Below are 23313 nucleotides of genomic sequence, written 5' to 3' on the forward strand. Positions count from 1 at the left end.
ATTTGCGAATTTGCATATGCGAATATTCGCCCAGCGGTCTCACACAGTAGTATTAGAGCCTTCTTTATAAGCTGGAAGCAGAGAGGGATGATCACTGTGATGTGTACTGTGAAAAAAAAAAGCGAATATTCGTAATTTCGAATATATAGTGCTATATTCGCGAATATTCACAAATTCGCGAATATGCGATATTCGCGAATAAAATTTGAATTGCGAATATTCGCGAGCAACACTATTAGGTAACTGTAAAGGCAGCATCATAGGTTGTCACCTAATTTTCCACAAGCATACTATATACCCTTTATGGCACCATATCCCCTATGACACCATCATCTATTTCCCTATGATTCCCCTGTAAGGTTGAATGTTCTGCTCAAACAAGAGTACACACCAGATCAGTAGGTGAAGGGAAAAAAGCAGCAGGCAGATAACTCTAATGCCATTTATCCCTAGGGAAAGCAAAGGATTTCATGGGCTAAACTGCAGTCAGGCTTTGATTTCCTGACGAGAGACATTGAAGATATTTGTACAATCCTGCATAATAAGTAAATAAATAAAGTTGTCTGTCTGTGTCTGTGCAGGCTAATGGAACAGTTGATCAGTAAGGATAAAGGTCCCTCTGGCTTCTTTCTGGCACCATTCACTGCTCCTCGATGCCCCATCCTCCTCTGCCCACTGCTCCTTCCACCTGCACACCCTATTAAAACTACATTTCCCAACAGTCCTCACTAATGAGACAGTTAGAAAGGGGGTGGGTCACTTGATGAGCTATAATAAAAAGTGGAGTGTTGGCTTGGTTGGATAATGTTATAATGTGTGCATGGCTTGTTGGTATGACACCAGAAAGGGGTGTGGCATATAAGGCAGGGTTTCTGAAGGCTAGTACAAAGTGTCACATGATCTCTGTCTCTGTTGGGAGGGGAAAAAGGGAAATGCCTTCACAGCATATTCCAACAGGGAAAATGGCCCATTAGAGGTAATAAGTGTATAATACAATACAATATAGTGGGACTGGCCAAAATATTAATAATTTTTGTTACCCGGAGTTACCCTTTAAGGAGTCAAAACCCTCTCAGTTTACACCTCTTGCTGGTGGACAAGGCAAGAGGGCCAGCTGCCTTGAGCCCACTCATTCCTGGGAGATCCAAGCAGCTACCCTTTGACCCTATTTTGCATCCCAGCCAAAACTTTAGTTGTTAACAATAACATTAATAACATGGCTGTGCCGGTCACTAGTAAACTTTTTCAGCATGCTTCACACCACTCATGTCAGGGTGCCCTCTGCCCTGTCCTGACAGGAACCACCCAATGCCCACCAGAAGTAGACAGTAGTATTAATTCCCAGGGGAGGGGGGGGAGTTATACCCCTTAACCCCTTCAGGACCAAGCCCATTTTGGCCTTAAGGACCGGAGCGTTTTTTGCACATCTGACCACTGTCACTTTAAACATTAATAACTCTGGGATGCTTTTAGTTATCATTCTGATTCCGAGATAGTTTTTTCGTGACATATTCTACTTTAACATAGTGGTAAATTTTTGTCGATACTTGCATCCTTTCTTGGTGAAAAATCCGTAAATTTGATGAAAAATTTGAAAATTTTGCATTTTTCTAACTTTGAAGCTTTCTGCTTGTAAGGAAAATGGATATTACGAATAAATTTTTTTTATTCACATATACAATATGTCTACTTTATGTTTGCATCATAAAATTTATGAGTTTTTACTTTTGGAAGACACCAGAGGGCTTCAAAGTTCAGCAGCAATTTTCCGATTTTTCACAAAATTTTCAAACTCAATATTTTTCAGGGACCAGTTCAGGTTTGAAGTGGATTTGAAGGGTCTTCATATTAGAAATACCCCATAAAAGACCCCATTATAAAAACTACACACCCCAAAGTATTCAAAATGACATTCAGTCAGCATTTTAACCCTTTAGGTGTTTCACACGAATAGCAGCAAATTGAAGGAGAAAATTCGCAATCTTCATTTTTCACACTCACATGTTCTTGTAGACCCAATTTTTGAATTTTTACAAAGGGTAAAAGGAGAAAATTTTTACTTGTATTTGTAGCCCAATTTCTCTCAAGGAAGCACATACCTCATATGTCTATGCAAAGTGTTCGGCGGGCGCAGTAGAGGGCTCAGAATGGAAGGAGCGACAAGGGGATTGTCACGATTCGGCTGGCAGGAGGTGGATCCTCTGTGCCAGAGAGGGATTGGCGTGGACCGTGTTGGTGGACCGGTTCTAAGTTGCTACTGGTATTCACCAGAGCCCGCCGCAAAGCGGGATGGTCTTGCAGCGGCGGTAGCAACCAGGTCGTATCCACCAGCAACGGCTCAACCTCTCTGACTGCTGAAGATAGGCGCGGTACAAGGGAGTAGACAAGAGCAAGGTCGGACGTAGCAGAAGGTCAGGGCAGGCAGCAAGGATCGTAGTCAGGGGCAACGGCAGGAGGTCTGGAACACAGGCTAGGAACACACAAGGAAACGCTTTCACTGGCACAATGGCAACAAGATCCGGCGAGGGAGTGCAGGGGAAGTGAGGTATAAGTAGGGAGTGCACAGGTGAGAATACTGATTAGGCCTGCTGCGCCAATCAGTGGCGCAGCGGTCCTTTAAATGGCAGAGACCCGGCGCGCGCGCGCCCTAAGGACCGGGGCCGCGCGCGCCGGGACAACACAGACGGGGAACGGGTCAGGTACGGGAGCCGAGATGCGCATCGCGAGCGGGCGCGTCCCGCATCGCGAATCGCATCCCGGCTGGGAGTAATATCGCAGCGCACCCGGTCAGCAGGTCTGACTGGGGCGCTGCGAATGAGAGAACGCTGCGAGCGCTCCGGGGAGGAGCGGGGACCCGGAGCGCTCGGCGTAACAGTACCCCCCCCTTGGGTCTCCCCCTCTTTTTGGAGCCTGAGAACCTGAGGATAAGACTTTTGTCCAGGATGTTGTCCTCAGGTTCCCAGGATCTCTCCTCAGGGCCGCAATTCTCCCAGTCGACCAAGAAGAATCTTTTACCTCTGACCGTCTTGGAGGTCAGAATCTCCTTCACAGAAAAGACGTCAGAAGATCCGGAAACTGGAGTGGGAGAAACAACTTTGGGAGAGAAGCGGTTAAGGATGAGTGGTTTAAGGAGAGAGACATGGAAGGCATTGGGAATACGGAGAGAAGGAGGAAGAAGGAGTTTGTAAGAGACAGGGTTGATCTGGCACTTGATTTTGAAAGGACCAAGATAGCGTGGTCCCAGTTTATAACTGGGGACACGAAAGCGGACATATTTAGCGGAGAGCCATACCTTGTCTCCGGGAGCAAAAATGGGGGGAGTTCTTCTTTTTTTATCAGCAAATCTTTTCATCCGGGATGAAGCCTGTAAAAGAGAATTTTGGGTCTCTTTCCATATGGTGGAAAGATCACGAGTCACTTCATCCACAGCAGGCAAACCAGAGGGCAAGGGAGTAGGGAGGGGAGGAAGAGGGTGACGGCCGTACACCACGAAAAATGGGGATTTAGCAGAAGATTCGGAGACTCTGAAGTTGTATGAGAATTCGGCCCATGGTAGAAGATCTGCCCAGTCATCCTGGCGGGAGGAAACAAAATGCCGTAAATAGTCACCCAGGACCTGATTAACTCTTTCTACTTGCCCATTGGATTGGGGATGATAAGAAGAAGATAAGTTTAATTTGATCTTGAGCTGTTTACAGAGGGCCCTCCAGAATTTAGACACGAATTGGACGCCTCTATCTGAGACGATATGCGTGGGCAAACCGTGAAGGCGAAAAATGTGTACAAAAAATTGCTTTGCCAACTGAGGCGCTGAAGGAAGACCAGGAAGAGGAATAAAATGTGCCATCTTGGAAAATCGATCAACGACCACCCAAACAACTGTGTTGCCACGGGATGAGGGCAAGTCCGTAATAAAGTCCATACCAATCTGTGACCAAGGTTGTTCAGGAACAGGCAGAGGATGAAGGAGACCAGCAGGCTTCTGGCGAGGAGTCTTATCCCGGGCACAGACAGTACAGGCCCGCACGTAATCAATAACATCAGTCTCCAGAGTCGGCCACCAATAAAATCGAGAGATGAGTTGCAAGGATTTTTTGATGCCCACATGGCCTGCGAGGTGGGAGGAGTGTCCCCATTTGAGAATCCCGAGACGCTGGCGTGGAGAAACGAAGGTCTTCCCTGGAGGAGTTTGCCTGATGGAAGCTGGAGAAGTGGAGATCAGACAGTCCGGAGGAATGATGTGTTGCGGAGAGACCTCTACTTCAGAGGCATCAGAAGAACGAGAGAGGGCATCGGCCCTAATGTTCTTGTCAGCAGGGCGAAAATGGATTTCAAAGTTAAAACAGGCAAAGAACAACGACCACCTAGCCTGGCGAGGGTTCAGTCGTTGGGCAGACTGGAGATAGGAGAGATTCTTGTGATCAGTGTATATGATAACTGGAAATTTTGATCCCTCCAGCAGGTGCCTCCATTCCTCAAGCGCCAATTTAATGGCCAGTAGTTCTCGATCCCCGATGGAATAGTTTCTCTCCGCCGGGGGGAAGGTCCTAGAAAAAAAACCACAAGTCACAGCATGCCCGGAAGAATTTTTTTGTAGAAGGACAGCTCCAGCTCCCACTGAGGAGGCATCTACCTCCAATAGGAAGGGTTTAGATGGGTCAGGTCTGGAGAGCACGGGAGCAGAAGAAAAGGCAGACTTGAGATGTTTAAATGCGTCTTCCGCTTGGGGGGACCAGGACTTGGGATTGGCATTTTTCTTGGTTAAAGCCACGATAGGAGCCACAATAGTGGAAAAGTGTGGAATAAACTGTCTGTAATAATTGGCGAACCCCAAAAAACTTTGGATAGCACGGAGTCCGGAGGGGCGTGGCCAATCTAAGACGGCAGAGAGTTTATCTGGGTCCATTTGTAGTCCCTGGCCAGAGACCAAGTATCCTAGGAAAGGAAGAGATTGACATTCAAAGAGACATTTCTCCATTTTGGCATAAAGTTGATTGTCACAAAGTCTCTGAAGAACCATGCGGACATGCTGGCGGTGTTCTTCTAAGTTGGCAGAAAAAATCAGAATATCGTCCAGATAAACCACAACACAGGAATATAGGAGATCACGAAAAATTTCATTAACAAAGTCTTGGAAGACGGCAGGGGCGTTGCATAGGCCAAAGGGCATGACCAGATACTCAAAGTGTCCATCTCTGGTGTTAAATGCGGTCTTCCATTCGTCCCCCTTCCTGATGCGGATGAGATTATAAGCACCTCTTAAGTCCAGTTTGGTAAAGATGTGGGCACCTTGTAAGCGATCAAAGAGTTCCGAGATAAGAAGTAAGGGGTAGCGTTTTTTTACCGTGATTTTATTAAGTCCGCGGTAATCAATACAAGGACGTAGGGAGCCATCTTTTTTGGACACAAAAAAAAATCCAGCTCCGGCAGGAGAGGAGGACTTGCGGATAAACCCCTTTTTTAAATTCTCCTGGATGTACTCCGACAAGGCAAGAGTCTCTGGAGCAGACAGAGGATAGATTCTGCCCCGGGGTGGGGTAATACCCGGGAGGAGGTCAATAGGACAGTCATAAGGCCTGTGAGGAGGCAAAGTCTCAGCTTGCTTTTTGCAAAAAACGTCAGAATAGTCCATATAAGCCTTAGGAAGACCGGATACAGGGGGAACCACAGGGTCACGGCAAGGAGTACTGGGAACCGATTTAAGACAGTCCTTGTGACAAGAAGTACTCCAGTTCTTGATTTCTCCTGTGGACCAATCAAGGGTTGGGGAATGGCGTTGAAGCCACGGTAATCCAAGAAGAATTTCAGAAGTGCAGTTGGAGAGGACCAAAAATTCAATTTTTTCGTGATGAGGTCCGATGCACATTAGGAGAGGTTCCGTGCGGTAACGCACGGTACAGTCCAATCTTTCATTGTTAACAGAATTGATGTAGAGGGGTCTGGCGAGACCTGTTGATGAGAGAGGCCAAAATAAAATTTCCTGCAGATCCGGAATCCAAGAAGGCCGTAGCAGAGAAGGAGAAGGTAGAGGAAGATATCCGCACAGGCACAGTAAGGCGTGGAGAAGCAGAGTAGACATCAAGAACTGTCTCATCTTTGTGCGGAGTCAGCATACGTCTTTCCAGGCGGGGAGGACGGATAGGACAATCTTTCAAGAAGTGTTCGGTACCGGCACAGTACAGGCATAGGTTCTCCATGCGGCGTCGTGTCCTCTCTTGAGGTGTCAAGCGAGACCGGTCAACTTGCATAGCCTCCACGCCGGGAGGCACAGGAACGGATTGCAGAGGACCAGAGGAGAGAGGAGCCGGGGAGAGAAACCGCCTCGTGCGAACAAAGTCCATATCCTGGCGGAGCTCCTGACGCCTTTCGGAAAAACGCATGTCAATGCGGGTGGCAAGATGAATAAGTTCATGCAGGTTAGCAGGAATTTCTCGTGCGGCCAGCACATCTTTAATGTTGCTGGATAGGCCTTTTTTAAAGGTCGCGCAGAGGGCCTCATTATTCCAGGATAATTCGGAGGCAAGAGTACAGAATTGGATGGCGTACTCGCCAACAGAAGAATTACCCTGGACCAGGTTCAGCAGGGCAGTCTCAGCAGAAGAGGCTCGGGCAGGTTCCTCAAAGACACTTCGGATCTCCGTGAAGAAGGAGTGTACAAAGGCAGTAACAGGGTCATTGCGGTCCCAGAGCGGTGTGGCCCATGACAGAGCTTTCCCAGACAGAAGGCTGACTACGAAAGCCACCTTAGACCTTTCAGTTGGAAACTGGTCCGACATCATCTCCAAGTGCAGGGAACATTGCGAAAGAAAGCCACGGCAAAACTTAGAGTCCCCATCAAATTTATCCGGCAAGGATAATCGTAAGCCGGAAGCGGCCACTCGCTGCGGAGGAGGTGCAGGAGCTGGCGGAGGAGATTGTTGCTGGAGCTGTGGTAATAGCTGCTGTAGCATCACGGTCAGTTGAGACAGCTGGTGACCTTGTTGCGCTATCTGTTGCGACTGCTGGGCGACCACCGTGGTGAGGTCGGCGACAACTGGCAGTGGGACTTCAGCGGGATCCATGGCCGGATCTACTGTCACGATTCAGCTGGCAGGAGGTGGATCCTCTGTGCCAGAGAGGGATTGGCGTGGACCGTGTTGGTGGACCGGTTCTAAGTTGCTACTGGTATTCACCAGAGCCCGCCGCAAAGCGGGATGGTCTTGCAGCGGCGGTAGCAACCAGGTCGTATCCACCAGCAACGGCTCAACCTCTCTGACTGCTGAAGATAGGCGCGGTACAAGGGAGTAGACAAGAGCAAGGTCGGACGTAGCAGAAGGTCAGGGCAGGCAGCAAGGATCGTAGTCAGGGGCAACGGCAGGAGGTCTGGAACACAGGCTAGGAACACACAAGGAAACGCTTTCACTGGCACAATGGCAACAAGATCCGGCGAGGGAGTGCAGGGGAAGTGAGGTATAAGTAGGGAGTGCACAGGTGAGAATACTGATTAGGCCTGCTGCGCCAATCAGTGGCGCAGTGGCCCTTTAAATGGCAGAGACCCGGCGCGCGCGCGCCCTAAGGAGCGGGGACAACACAGACGGGGAACGGGTCAGGTACGGGAGCCGAGATGCGCATCGCGAGCGGGCGCGTCCCGCATCGCGAATCGCATCCCGGCTGGGAGTAATATCGCAGCGCACCCGGTCAGCAGGTCTGACCGGGGCGCTGCGAATGAGAGAACGCTGCGAGCGCTCCGGGGAGGAGCGGGGACCCGGAGCGCTCGGCGTAACAGGGATTTTGGAGAGTACGTTTTTCTGAAATGGTTTTTGGGGGACATGTGGCATTTAGGAAGCCCTTATGGTGCCAGAACAGCAAAAAGAAAACCACATGGCGTACCATTTTGGAAACTAGACCCTTCGGGGAATGTAACATGGGATAAAGTGAGCCTTTATACCCCACAGGTGTTTTACGACTTTTGCAAATGTAAAAAAAAATTATTATTTTTTACCTAAAATGCTTGTTTTCCCAAAAATTTAACATTTTTAAAAAGGGTAAAAAGCAGAAAATACCCCCCAAAATTTGTAACACAATTTCTCCCGAGTACGGCGATACCCCATATGTGACCCTAAACTGTTGCCTTGAAATACGACAGGGCTCCAAAGTGAGAGCGCCATGCGCATTTGAGGCCTAAATTAGGGACTTGCATAGGGGTGGACATAGGGGAATTCTACGCCTGTGATTCCCAAACAGGGTGCCTCCAGCTGTTGCAAAACTCCCAGCATGCCTGGACAGTCAACGGCTGTCCGACAATACTGGGAGTTGTTGTTTTGCAACAGCTGGAGGCTCCGTTTTGGAAACAGTGGCATACCAGACGCTTTCATTTTTATTGGGGAGGGGAGGGGGGCTGTGTAGGGGTATGTGTATATGTAGTGTTTTTTACTTTTTATTTTATTTTTTGTTAGTGTAGTGTAGTGTTTTTAGGGTACAGTCGCACGGGTGGGGGTTCACAGTAGTTTCTCACTGGCAGTTTGAGCTGCGGCAGAAAATTTGCCGCAGCTCAAACTTGCAGCCAGATACTTGCTGTAAACCTTCGCCCATGTGAGTGTACCCTGTACATTCACATTGGGGGGGGGGGGACATCCAGCTGTTGCAAAACTACAACTCCCAGCATGCGCTGACAGACTGTACATGCTGAGAGTTTTAGTTTTGATACAGCTGTAGGCACACTGGTTATGTATCACTGAGTTTGTGACCTAACTCGGTGTTTCACAACCAGTGTGCCTCCAGCTGTTGCAAAACTACAACTCCCAGCATGTACGGTGCATGGTGTACATTGACTGCTGAGAGTTGTAGTTTGCAACAGCTGGAGGCACACCGGTCGTGAAACACTGAGTTGCCTTCAGCTGTTGCAAAACTACAACTCTCAGCAGTCACCGACAGCCAACGGGCATGCTGGGAGTTGTAGTTATGCAACCAGCAGATGCACCACTACAACTCCCAGCATGCACTTTAGCTGATTGTGCAAGCTGGGAGTTGTAGTTATAGAACAGCTGAAGGTACACTTTTCCATAGAAAAAATGTGCCTCCAGCTGTTGCAAAACCATAAGTCCCAGCATGCCCATAAGGGAATGCTGGGAGTTGTGGTGGTCTGCCTCCTGCTGTTGCATAACTACAGCTCCCAGCATGCCCTTTTTGCATGCTGGGAGCTGTTGCTAAGCAACAGCAGGAGGCTGTCACTCACCTCCAATGATCCACGCCGCGCAGGTCAGTCCCTCGTCGCCACCGCCGCCGCTGCTCCTGGGGCCCCGATCCCAACATTGACGCCGGGGATCGGGGTCCCCAGCACTCGGGGTCTTCTGCCCGCACCCGCTCACGTCCTCCGGAATAGGGGCGGAGCGGGTTGCGGAAGTGACACCCGCCGCAGGCGCCATGATTGGTCGGCCGGTAATCCGGCCGACCAATCAGGGTGATCGTGAGGTGGCACCAGTGCCACCTCACCCCTGCTGGCTATGGCTGTTCGGGGCCATCAGAGACGGCCCCGATCAGCCAGTAATTCCGGGTCACTGGAGACCCGATTGACCCGGAATCGCCGCAGATCGCTGGACTGAATTGTCCAGCGATCTGCGGCCATCGCCGACATGTGGGGCATAATGACCCCCCTGGGCGATATGCCGGGATGCCTGCTGAATGATTTCAGCAGGCATCCGGCTCCGGTCCCCAACCGGCTAGCGGTGGGGACCGGAATTCCCACGGGCGTATGGATACGCCCTCGGTCCTTAAGGACTCGGAATGCAGGGCGTATCCATACGCCCTATGTCCTGAAGAGGTTAAGGACCCAGACCATTTTCACCTTTAGGACCCAGACCTTTTTTGCAAATCTGACCACTGTCACTTTAAGTATTAATAACTCTGGGAGGCTTTTACTTTTCATTCTGATTCCGAGATTGTTTTTTCATGACATATTCTACTTCATGTAAGTGGTAAATTTTCGTCAATACTTGCATCATCTCTTGCATCAATTTGAAAATGTTGCATTTTTTATTTTTTTTTGTATCCCAAGTAAATTATTTATTGATTCACATATATAATATGTCTACTTTATATTTGCATCATAAAGTTGACATGTTTTTACTTTTGGAAGACATCAGAGAGCTTCAAAGTTCAGCAGCAATTTTCCAATTTTTCCACAAAATTTTCAAAATCAGAATTTTTCAGGGACAAGTTCAGTTTTAAAGTGGATTTGAAGGGGCCTTCATATTAGAAATACCCCACAAATGACCACGTTATAAAAACTGCACGCCTCAAAGTATTCAAAATGACATTCAGTAAAGGTGTTAACCCTTTAGGTGTTTCACAGGAATAGCCGCAAAGTGAAGGAGAAAATTCAAAATCTTCATTTTTTTCACTTGCATGTTCTTGTAGACCCAATTTTTACAAGGGGTAAAAGGAGAGAACTCTTCCTAAAATTTGTAACCCAATTTCTCTCGAGTAAGGAACTACCTCATATGTGTATGTCAAGTGCTCTGTGGGTGCACTAGAGGGCTCAGAAGGGAAGGAGCGACAATGGGATTTTGGAGAGTGAGTTTTTCTGAAATGGTTTTTGGGGGGGCATGTCACATTTAGGAAGCCCCTATGGTGCTAGAACAGCAAAAATAAAACCACATGGCATACCATTTTGGAAACTACACACCTCAAGGAACATAACAGGTGTTGGATGACTTTTCGCTAAAGTTGGATGTGTAAATTATTTTATTTATTTTTTCCACTAAAATGCTGGTTTTCTTCAAAATTTTACATTTTTACAAGGAGCAATAAGAGAACATGCTCCCTAAAATTTGTAACCCCATCTCTTCTGAATATGGAAATATCCCATGTTAGGACATAAAATGCTCTGCGGGTGAACTACAATGCTCAGAAGAGGAGTCAAATTTGGCTTTTGGAAAGCAAATTTTGCTAAAATGGTTTTTGGGGTAGCATATCGCATTTAGGAAGCCCCTATGGTGTCAGAACAGCAAATAATAATAACCCACATGGCCTATTATTTTGAAAACTACACCCCTCAAGGAACATAACAAGGGGTACAGTGTGTTTGATGACTTTTTGTTAAAGTCGGATATGTACATGAAAAATATATTTTTTTTCACTGAAATGCATTTTTTTCCCCCAAATTTTACATTTTTACAAGGGGTAATAGGAGAAAATCCCCCCCAAAATGTGTAACCCCATTTCTCCTGAGTATGGAAATACCCCATGTGTGGACGTCAAGTGCTCTTCTGGCGCACTACAATGCTGAGAAGAGAAGGAGCGCCATTGGGCTTTTGGAGCGAGAATTTGGTTGGAATAGAAGTCGGGGGCCATGTGTGTTTACAAAGCCCCCCGTGATGCCAGAACAGTGGACCCCCCACATGTGACCCAATTTTGGAAACTACACCCCTCACAGAATTTAATAAGAGGTGCAGTGAGCATTTACACCCCACTGGCGTTTGACAGGTCTTCATTTTCACGGACCACTGTTCCAAAAATCTGTCAGACACATCTGTCTCTAAAAGCCCAATGGCACTCCTTCTCTTCTGAGCATTATAGTGCACCCGCAGAGCACTTTACGTCCACATATGGGGTATGTTCTTAGTCAGAATAAATGGGGTTACAAATTTTGCGGGGCTTTTTTTTCCTATTTTCCCATGTGAAAATTAAAAATTTAGGGTAACACCAGCATTTTTGTTAAAATCCTTTTTTTCATTTTCCCATCCAACTTTAACCAAAATCCATCAGACACCTGTGGGGTGTTAAGGCTCACTATTGTTACATTGCGTGAGGGGTGTAGTTTCCAAAATGGGGTCACACGTGGGTATTTATTTTTTTGCGTTTGTGTCATAACCGCTGTAAAATCAGCCACCCCTGTGCAAATCACCAATTTCGGCCTCAAATGTAAATAGTGCGCTCTCACTCCTGAGCCTTGTTGTGCATCCGCAGAGCATATAACGCCCACATATGGGGTATTTTCGGTCTTTTTTTCCTTTTACCTCTTGCGAAAATAAAAAGTATGGGGCAACACCAGCATGTTAGTGTAACATTTTTTTTTTTTTTTTTTTACACTAACAGGCTGGTGTAGCCCCCCACTTTTCCTTTTCAAAAGGGGTAAAAGGAGAAAAAGCCCCCCAAAATTTGTAACGCAATTGCTCCTGAGTACGGAAATACCCCATATGTGGCCCTAAACTGTTTCTTTGAAATACAACAGGGCTCCGAAGTGAGAGAGCGCCATGCGCATTTGAGGACTATATTAGGGATTGCACAGAGGTGGACATAGGGGTATTCTACACCAGTGATTCCCAAACAGGGTGCCTCCAGCTGTTGCTAAACTCCCAGCATGCCTGGACAGTCAGTGGCTGTCTGGAAATGCTGGGAGTTGTTGCTTTGCAACAGCTGGAGGCTCTGTTTTGGAACCAATGCCGTACGATAAGTTTTTCCTTTTTTTTGGGGGGGGGGGCAGTGTAAGGGGGTGTATATGTAGTGTTTTACCTTTTATTATGTGTTAGTGTAGTGTAGTGTAGTGTTTTTAGGGTACAGTCATGCAGGCGGGTTTACGGAGAGTTTCCCGCTAGGAGTTTGCGCTGCGGCGGAAAACTTGCCGCAGCTCAAACTTGAAGCAATAAACTCACTGTAAACCTGCCCATGTGAATGTACCCTGCACATTCACATGCTGGGCAAACATGCAGCTGTTGCAAAACTACAACTCCCAGCATGTACTGACTGACTGTGCATGCTGGGAGTTGTAGTTTTGCAACAGCTCGAGGCACACTGGTTTGAAAACCTTCATTTAGGTTCTATTACCTAACTCAGTATGTTCCAACCAGTGTGCCTCCAGCTGTTGCAAAACTACAACTGCCAGCATGTATTGATTGCCGAAGGGCATTCTGGGAGATGTAGTTATACAGCAGCTGGAGGTACACAACTGCAACTCCCAGCATGGAGACAGCCGTTTGCTGTTTGTGCATGCTGGGAGTTGTAGTTTTGCAAGATCTGAAGGGCCACAGTTTAAAAACCACCGCACAGTGATCTCCAAACTGTGGCCCTCTAGATGTTGCAAAACTACAAATCCCAGCATGCCCAGACAGAAAACTGCTGTGCGGGAATGCTGGGAGTTGTAGTTTTGCAAGATCTAGAGGGCCACAGTTTAGAGACCACTGCGCAGGGATCTCCAAACTGTAGCCCTCCAGCTGTGGCAAAACTGTAAATCCCAGCATGCCCACACAGCAGTTTTGCTGTCTGGACATGCTGGGATTTGTAGTTTTGCAACATCTGGCGGGCTAGAGTTGAGAGACCACTGTATAGTGGTATCTAAACTCTAGCCCTCCAGATGTTGCTAGGCAACTCACCGGCTTCCGTAGGATTGCCACACACCACAACAGGGGGGAGAGAGAGGATAGCCGCCCGCCGGTAAGGAACCTGCACCGCCGCCGCCGCTGGTCACAGGACAGTTCTCCCGTTTTGCCCAGATTACCGTCGGTGGGCAGAACAGGGGAACTGAACTTTAACCCCCCGCCCCCGATCTGCTATTGGTAGGTTGCTTCTGACCCACCAATAGCAGGGATAGGAGGGGTGGCACCCCTGCCACCTAACTCCTATCCCTCCAGGGGGACCAGGGGTGTCTTGGACACCCCCCATCCCCCTTATTTTCCGGGTCACTGGGTCACTGGAGACCCGTATGACCCAGAATCGACGCAGATCGCTGGTCTGAATTGTGTCCATCGCCGACATAGGGGAGTCTCAGGACCCCCCTGGGCGAAATGCTGGGATGGCTGCTGTTAGATAACCTGTCACCCTGTCCGGTGACGTGGTGATTCCGGAACACCACGCTAAGATGCGCTAAGCAGTGCCGTACATTTACGGTGCATGTCATTAAGGGGTTAAAAATGCTGCTTGTCCAGAGTCCAAATATAATTAAAGATGCCCCTGCTGGTGCATTTTACTGTAAAGCTTCAGCCTACTGAACTTGTGTAAGAGAAGGTTTTCAAAGATGTTCACCTAGGATAAAAGCCCCTTTTGTTCAACCTAAAATTTGCACTTTGGATTAACTATACTGTCTCCAACTTAGCTTTGCTATTGCTTAGATTATAATGCTTTGTAGCCTTTCGCTTCGTATCCAGTACTGTGGTAGAAAAGAAATACTAGCAAATTCATTTTATAGATGTAATGAATGTTTTGCAGTAGGTGTTGATGTTAAAACACAAACAAGGAGGAACAGGTATCTTGTGTAGATGACAAAATACACATACAGATACACACACACACACGTGTCCAGTTGATTTAGGGTATAATAGGAATAGATGATAAGACACATGCAGGGGAAAATAATTTGGCATAGATGGTAAGAAATTCAGCAATGAATCATCTGAATATATCAAGAGGACATACAAGTGACTGTAGAGGACATATACTGTATAAATAATCACAAGTACAGGTAAAAACGTGTTGGCAATTAAAGTAGGGGCAGATGATAATAAACACAATCATATAAAACAATTTAAAAAACAAAAATGCAAAAAAAAGAAAAATATTTACCTGGTAAGCTGTTATGCTAGGTGCATAGGTAATATACACATAAACAGGAGCATCTATTACTAGTAGTAGCTATATATGACAAGTTAACAGATCTGTTAAATGACTTTTAGGTGATACATGTCAGATATCTGTAGATACACTAAGTGGTCTAGGGTTGAATAACACATACAAGAAGTTACAATTTTTTCATTAGTTTTGCCGTTATTCTAACAAATAATCATTAGTTTTGCAGATTTTCTGACACAAAGGCTATGAATTTGACCTTCAGACCCACAAAAGTGTGATAGACCCCCTATAAGATACATGAACGTTTGTTCATATTACTGTGCATAGTCCCATAACATACTTTTCCATAAAAAATTATAATTATTGTATGGAATAATTTTCCACGTAATGATTTAGTTAACCCCCAGGTGCTCTAACTTACTGTCCAGCAATACAAATGACAAAATGGCATGTAAATATGCGCCTTGACTTGTAGTTTCACAATACTAGAAACCTAAATAAGACCTGTTTTGCTACTGGATTATTAATGTCCTATCATAGACAGATTTTCTAACAAATTGTTCTATAAAGCATCTTGTGTGGCCGTGAAGCAGTAAGATTTCCTGCAGGTACAGAACTTTTTATGTGGCCCTGCTGAGAGATCATATGACCCTACTTATCCAGGAACGGCCTCCTATCCTTATTTCAGGCGGAAATATCTTCTTAACAACTGTGCAAGTGATGGTTTTCTGTTTCCTCTATTCCCATTGTGTTTCCTGGGTCTACAGCTTTTGAGGATCTGAGAGGCAGGAGCCAGTGGAAAGTTTCTTCCTGAAGATGACAAAAGCTCATGGGGATATAGACAGAAGGGGAGGGTGGTGTGTACAGGACCTGTATGATCGACCATTGACAAAGCATAGTGGCACATCACTTTACATCCTGTCCTTTGAAAGTCACTCCACTTTGAATTGTATCCATGTAACCTTGTTTTGCTTTGTGCCTTTGGCTAGTGCAGGTAACACTAGCTGTCCCATGCATCTGTGTAACTACAAATCCCAGCAAATGTTTAATAATTGCATCTAGTTCTATCATAACAAATACTGACCATTGCTCGTTATGTTGGCTGGTACTCCATCAGAATAAAAACAAATACTAATTCAATAAATAAAAGAATTTCTGACATTTGACGTTCTAACAGAGCCAATGACAAATATGTATTTTGAAATGTATTTTTTTTTAAATAACCATTTCTAAAGCTCTAGGTATTATGATTATATTGAAATTGAAAAGTTTTATTTTAGTATAACATCTTTTTCTTTATATGTAAATATAAATATCAATATATATGATCCTTAAAGTGTGATCCACTTAAGTAAAGAAAAGGATATAGCAACTGTAAAAACAGGATATTCTGAAGGAAAAATAATGACAATGGATTGAAGGTCATTATGATCAATGATAATAAACCAGGTATATGGAATCACAACAGACAGATGTCTCATTTTTCAAAATATTTTATTTAAAATAAACTGATGACATCCTAAAACATAAATTCTGTATACAATATAAAAGGGGATAGGGAGACTGTGTACAAATGTACAAGACAGAAGCATAATAGCAGAAGTTTAGTAACTTTCCACAATCATAAATATATACAACCGACAGAGTTGCATTGTATTTACAACACAGTAATTTACTGTAAACACCGAGAATAAAGTGCAGTTCCATAAAAAGAAACTATTTAGGTGACCTTTTATCATAGACGACCTCCAGAGTACTTAGTGTAAACTGTGATAAGGTTACAGGTACATCCAAAGAACAAGTCATCTGTCAAGCAAAGTCCTAGCTTAACTTGATAATAAGAAGTCCATGGGGAGCTTTCAATGCCTCTGACAAGTGTGAAGTCTGGAGGTTTTAGGGACTGTTGTGAATTCTCCTTTCTGTAACTTGCAGGATAGTCCTGATCCACAATGACAACGCTGGAATATCTCCAGCCCATGGGAGCCTTTTCTCCTGTGCTTGGTGCACACTTGACCTTCCTCAAGGACTGGTTTGCAGATCTTTGACCAGAAGTGACGTGCACAACAAAGTCCTGGTCCACAGTCTGATGATCTGAGACACACATCCCCATCCCGACCTGTAGAGTAAAGAATAAACACCATGTGAGTGCTTGCAATGATCTGTTACAGTTATAGTCTACCTATTCTGTACTAAGAGATACAGGTATAACATTAGGTACACTAGCCTACCATAGAATATAGCTAATATTAGAGAAGGTAATAAAAGTTTCACAACATTATGAAATAGGCATGTATTTACCTTTAAATGGCTGCATTCCAGAAGGAGATGTAGTAAATTTAGTGTTGGTATCTGCAGTGGCCTGGTCAGTATTATAGGTCTCCATCATAGTATCCTCTACATATCCTTGTTGTGGAAAACGTTCATTTTCTTGCTCGACTGGCACACAGATACCTGTAAGGGCACAAGTCCCATTTTTAGCATAGGCATCTGGAAGTGTGTACATAGCATCACAAAGCAATCACCTGGTCCGCTTAGACAATGCAAAACAATGCACTCCATCTGTGGATATAATGGCTTACTAAAGAGCACCATCACAGTAGGTCACCAAGAAAGGCTAAAGCTAACTTTACACTGGCTGGTGGGTAAGACCATTTACAATTGTCATGATAAGTGACCCTTTAGTATTTATGCTAAGGTTTAGGGAACCCCTAGCCTTCTCTTAAGCTTTGTCATTAGAGAGTTTGTCTAAATCCTCAAAGACAGGACAATATTTTGTTGTTAAGCAAAACACCCATTTAGTGTTACAGCTGCAGACAATGTTGTATTCATTGCGCCCATATCAGTCGCTTTACATATCAAACAGGACATTTCAGCCTAAATTATTGTGCTGTAGTTTTTCCAGTCCCTGACTCTGGAGTGGGTCCTGTGTTTTGTACACACAGTTGTTTAGGTTGTCCTACAATACAATATTGTTATGCACAGAAACAAGTAACAAGTATTTATCATTTAATGTAGAACTGGATTTGCCGCAATCTCCCATGTCTCACTCAACTCTTCCATTCTTTACTATGTAAACAATATATTGGCACTGGGCACTGACAGCAGGGTTACCTGCCTGTTACAATGACTGTGACTTACCATTACTACAGTAGTTGCCCATGCAGCACATGGCATCCCGGAGGCATCTTTTTCTGCGTTTCCTGCATGCCAGGCAGACCATGTTGTTGCCATTTTTAGAGCTATGGCAGAATTCATCTAGGGCACAATCATCATCTTCTGCACAACTGTAGAGCTGAAAGATACAGGAGATGTCAGTATGGCACTGATAGAAACCATCACATAAAGTATCACCCTAACCCTCTGAGCTGACAATCAGTCTGAACCACTTAACACTAAATATTAGATTGGTTACATAGAACTAAGTCATCATAGATCATTTTCCTATTGCTACATGGTGATGGAAAGTTTAGTATGAAATGTGATGGAATGATGGAAAGTTTAGTCTATAAGTTGCCTGACAAGTATGAGATCACATAACAACAGCATGGTACTTACCGGGTAAGCATCAAATGACTGGTACTTGTTGGCAATGTCATAGTAGGAGTCCGGGCTGACACTGACTGGGTAGAAGCCCATAGGTTGGCCAGCTGGTGGTGCAGGAGCATTCTTGATAGAGTTGGAGTTTGCCATAACCACATATGTAGAGGCTCCCTGGACAAGAGTGAGGAGGGTGAGGAGCATCCTGGTACAGAGAGGTTGGTGCATGGTCCTGGAGCTGGGTAAGTCCTGGGAAGTGCTGCTCAGCAAAGGCTCCAGTGCTACTGTCTGAAGATGCTCAGCAGCCTGGCTCTACTTATACTGCTCAGCTTGTTTGGATACACGCCCAGAACACGACACAACAAAGGCAAGGGATGGGATTTCAAAGCTGTGGGATTTGTGTCTCTCCAGCCAGGACTACATCACAGGGCAGACTGGCTGCAGCCGAGGATTTCACAATCATTGCAATTAACTGGAACCCAGGAGGACTCAGCAAGGGGACAGAGGCTGTATACACAGGGAAGAATAGGGATCTAAATGATAGATACATCTAAGAAGTGTAGGAATGATAGCTAGATAGGTTTAAGAAGTATATCAATCATAACATAGATTTAAGAAGTCTTTTTGTATTAGAGAAAGAGATAATAGCTACATAGATTTAATAAGTATTTAAATAGATCAATCAATAAATATATGTAATAAATGAATAGATACATAAATATATTAAGCCCATAGATAGATAAGTAGATAGGGATACATAGATAGGTAGGTAGATAGATAGATATATAGATAGATGCTGTATAGATTTAATAAGTATTTTTGTATTAGAGAAAGAGATAATGGCGACATAGATTTAATAAGTATTTAAATAGATCAATAAATAAATATATGTAATAAATGAATAGATACATAAAGATAGTAAGCCCATAGATAGATAAATAGATAGGGATAAATAGATAGATAGGTAGATAGATAGGTAGATAGATAGATGCTGTATAGATTTAATAAGTATTTTTGTATTAGAGAAAGAGATAATAGCTACATAGATTTAATAAGTATTTAAATAGATCAATAAATAAATATATGTAATAAATGAATAGATACATAAAGATAATAAGCCCATAGATAGATAAATAGATAGGGATAAATAGATAGATAGATGCTGTATAAATGTAATAAATATTTAAAAGATAGATAATAGCTACATAGATTAAAATGATAGATAAATAAATGCATGCATTAGACAGATAAATCTGTAAATAAAGATAATAATAGGTCAATAGGTAGATTAATAGATTGTTTTAATAAGTGGATAGATGATAAACAGATAATTGCTAGACACATACATTTGATAAATATATAAACGGTAGCCAGATAATGAGATAGGTAGATAGATGTAATAGGTAGAGTAAATACAAGACATGATTTTAACATATATAAGAAATAGCGTATACATAATCAGTTGCAGATCAGATCAATGATCAAAGATAGATAGATATATCATATATATATATATATATATATATATATATATATATATATATATATATATGATAGATAAAGAAGATAGAAAAATAGATAGATAGATAGATAGCTAGATATAGATGGACAGATATATAGATAGAGTTCCCAAAGAAATAAAGCAGGACTACTTAGATTAGATCCAGGTCAAACAATTTCTAAAAAATAAAAAATGACCTGCAACACTCCAAAGTACATGGCAAATAAAATAAATGTAGTGAATTTTATTTCTTCATGTTTCCTTGGTTATTTATTTGCAGGTTGTTGTTGTTTTTTTTTTGTTTTTTTTTTCAGATTGATTGATTGATAGACAAAATGCATACATATGATTGATAGGTAGATAGATTATATATATATATATATATATATATATATATATATATATATATATATATATATATATAATTCAGTGGTCTTCAAACTGTGGCCCTCCAGATGTTGCAAAACTACAATTCCCGTTCCCGGCATGCCCAGACAGCCATTGGCTGTCCAGGCATGCTGGGAGTTGTAGTTTTGCAACATCTGGAGGGCCACAGTTTGAAGACCGCATATATAATTGATTGATTAACTGATTGATGTATGAAACCAACCATTTGCTCCTTCTCTTATTGGCATATAAAGTGGACATGTACTGTAAATGAAATGACATAAGATCTTTTCTATAACTGGTATCTAAAGCATCAGAGCAGAAGTTACCTGTGCTGGCATGTTCTACTGTACTTTATAACAAGAGAACTGGCGCCAACTAGTGGACTATTTGTGGTAATTTACATTTGTGTCCCAAATGATTTTTAAGCTTGACATATCTAATGATATTACCATCCACTATACAAGCATTTAAAAACAGAGAAAAAAGAACTTGTATAAGGAACTATACCGGATTTTTCGAAAGAAGATTTTGCTGTAGAATTATAGACCCCCAGCAAACCACCATCAAAAAAGAGGGAAGGATTAAAGAGGAGCTGGGATAAAATGTAATTATCCATTATAATTCCGAATTATTGAATCATTAAGTGATGGACCAAAGATTTTGCTTTATAATGTTTTCATGATGGCATCGGGGTGTGTGTGTGGGGGATGGGGATGCTGGAGGGAAGGGGTGTCAGTGATTGTTAAATCTGTATGGAGGAGGACGGCACCAGGATCAGGTGCGCCGTGCACATGAATCATATAGATCCAATGGTAGAAAGAAGGAATTCCGGCACCAGTGACTTAGATGCAAAAAGGGTTTAATGATAACACAGCATGTATTATACACACGTTACAAAGACGCGTTTCGGCAGTAATAGCCTTTCTCTATCGTGAATTGATTGAGAAAGGCTATTACTGCCGAAACGCGTCTTTGTAACGTGTGTATAATACATGCTGTATTATCATTCAACCCTTTTTGTATCTAAGTCGCTGGTGCCGGAATTCCTTCTTTCTATCAGAGATTGTTTATTCTGGATTAACAGATTATTACTGAAATATTACATTATCTTTTCATAGTGGGGTGATAGGGAGACTCAGGTGACAGGTCAAGACCTCATGCACATGGGGCTGTATATAAGTAGTGTGTTGTCTTATGGTACATTGTACAGGGCCCTGTTATTGAGATATTCTCTGGGAATCCTGGAGGCTCAATGTTATGAGATCCATGCCCCAATAGTAATTGACATGTATAGCAATAGCCTATATTCATGTGAAGGATGCGACAGTCAAGGGTCTCAACTGCAGTTAGAATCATGTCTGCCATGTAAGTCATTTCACATCAAGGCGGCTCTAAGACATCACCACTAAGGATTGTCCAGCAATGAAAGGGAGATGAGGAAGACACATGTCTCCTCGTAATGTGAATAACATACAAACAAACAGAGAAGGGCTTCTATCTATCAGATGCGGAGAAGTTGTCACAGGATGTCTCATAGATTATTACTTCTCGAACAAGACGGCGTTTATTTCATCACTTCAAAAAGCTGTCCTGGTGAATTTTTTGCATTCTCGGTCTATAACCTCAAATTTGAGTCATTATCCCGGCACCAAGTTTCATGATCTTAGGCCAAGATAACTATTGCAGTCAACATTATTAGTCTTTTCTTTTAAACAATAGAGCAAAGTGTTACCTGCCTTACAAAGTGCAGGATACTACACATCAAAAGCTATTGAATTCCAACAGTTAGTTCATTCTTTAATGTCTCGGAATATGGCTTACAGAACGAGAGGCTTTGTGAGGAGGTCAAAGGAATGGCATTCTGAGGCATGTAGGTGCGCACCCTAAGTAAATAAATGGGCTTTTCCTTAGTAACTTATTTGTATAAGGGGTTTGTGAAATTAGAAAAAAGTTTGCTTTTGATTTAAAAACAGCACCACTCTCTTCCCTCAGGCCGAGTCTGGTATTGCAGCTCTGTACTTAAATTGGCTAAGCTGCAAAACCTGACTCTGCCTGAAAATAATAGTGGCACTATTCCTACTGATTAAAGCAGCTCCTTTACTAGAGCACTTGTTCTGTACGTATTGGAGTGTAGAAAGTGGGGCGCTGTCTATTTAGATATGTCTCATGCCTCTGCCCATAGCCAAAATCAGCCTAACAAGTGTTTAGGGACTAAAATATTACTGGGAATATATTATGAAGAACTAAATGTGCTCTGTTTTTAGACCCGGATTGGTGCCAAGCAGGCAAATATGCTGATATTCTGGCCTCTTCTTACCCCTACAGATCATGAGCACTGGTACAATGGATTCGGTTTCATAGTAGCTTCCATCCTCACTCGATGTATAAGCTTAAGACTTGCATTCTATCAAGAGATCATTAGGTATGTATTGCACATTTATTGTCAGAATGGAAATGAGCAACTCCCCTTTCCACCCCAGACACCAGCCCTGAGATCATCTGAGAGGGATTAATCTGTAAAATACAGAATACTGTAGAGAATACAGGTAGATACCAAATCAAATGCTCTGATGATGTAAACTACAGTATAAGGATCGAGCAGAAATGAGTTTGTCAAAAAACTGCAGAAGAGTTTGTAACTTGTTATAATGTGCAGTAATATATAGTACTAGGAACAGTTTACATAGATCTGCATGAAAATCTAGGTAGCATCCCCAGGTTGAGATCCAGATAAACTCTTCAAATACAGATTGTGATATGTAAATATCTACCTTGTCATCTGTGCATGTTTCTAGATAAAATAAATAAATAAATAAACAGGGCATCCCGAATCCCTGTGTTTATATATATATATATATATATATATATATATATATATATCCAAAGAATACAGGGGAGTGGCTACCTCCATGTTGGCTCTTGCACCCCACCCACCTCTATCAGGTCTATATAAGGTGCCTTGGATGTTTCAGATCCTGCAATGTCTGTTGAGCTGTTCACACAGAGGTATATTCATAGTGTAGGGTCTGTCCCAAAATGAGGTCACCTTACCGTGGTGGGACGGTCCAAGCTATTTGGCTGCCAAATTTGCAAGCTAAGTACCTGACTGTTTCATAATTTCATAATTTCACATTTGTTGCACTACAGCTGTATAGCTTTTCATGTTTTATCTATATACTCATGTTTCATCTATATACTCATGTTTTATCTATATCTTTGTGCCAGCAGTGTGCTGCTGTATTCTCCTGTTGCTATATATATATATATATATATATATATATATATATATATATATATAAAAACTGAAGGAGAGCAGCACATCCCCAATATAAGGTGCACGGGTG

General features: G+C 43.3%; 1 protein-coding gene across 1 annotated transcript; it reads right to left on the bottom strand.

Annotated features, from left to right (window-relative positions):
- Positions 1–16055: 16055 nt before the first annotated feature.
- On the bottom strand, positions 16056–18350 carry DKK1 (dickkopf WNT signaling pathway inhibitor 1). The gene is made up of 4 exons (XM_056529882.1): positions 18097–18350; positions 17680–17833; positions 16840–16992; positions 16056–16657 (listed from the first exon to the last, which is right to left on the bottom strand). Exons 1-4 carry the CDS (start codon positions 18304–18306, stop codon positions 16401–16403), a joined length of 774 nt encoding a protein of 257 aa, XP_056385857.1. The 5' UTR covers positions 18307–18350; the 3' UTR covers positions 16056–16400.
- Positions 18351–23313: the final 4963 nt, after the last annotated feature.

The sequence above is a fragment of the Hyla sarda genome, chromosome 7 (genome assembly GCF_029499605.1).
Source record: "Hyla sarda isolate aHylSar1 chromosome 7, aHylSar1.hap1, whole genome shotgun sequence".
Taxonomy (NCBI): domain Eukaryota; kingdom Metazoa; phylum Chordata; class Amphibia; order Anura; family Hylidae; genus Hyla; species Hyla sarda.

Bases quoted from the DNA above. Each gene is read 5' to 3' on its own strand.
- DKK1 (XM_056529882.1), bottom strand. From the start codon at position 18,306: ATGCACCAACCTCTCTGTACCAGGATGCTCCTCACCCTCCTCACTCTT. The intron at 17,834-18,096 runs GTAAGTACCATG...TGTATCTTTCAG, and splicing joins AGTCATTTGATGCTTACCCG to CTCTACAGTTGTGCAGAAGA. The intron at 16,993-17,679 runs GTAAGTCACAGT...GTGCCCTTACAG, and splicing joins GGGCAACTACTGTAGTAATG to GTATCTGTGTGCCAGTCGAG.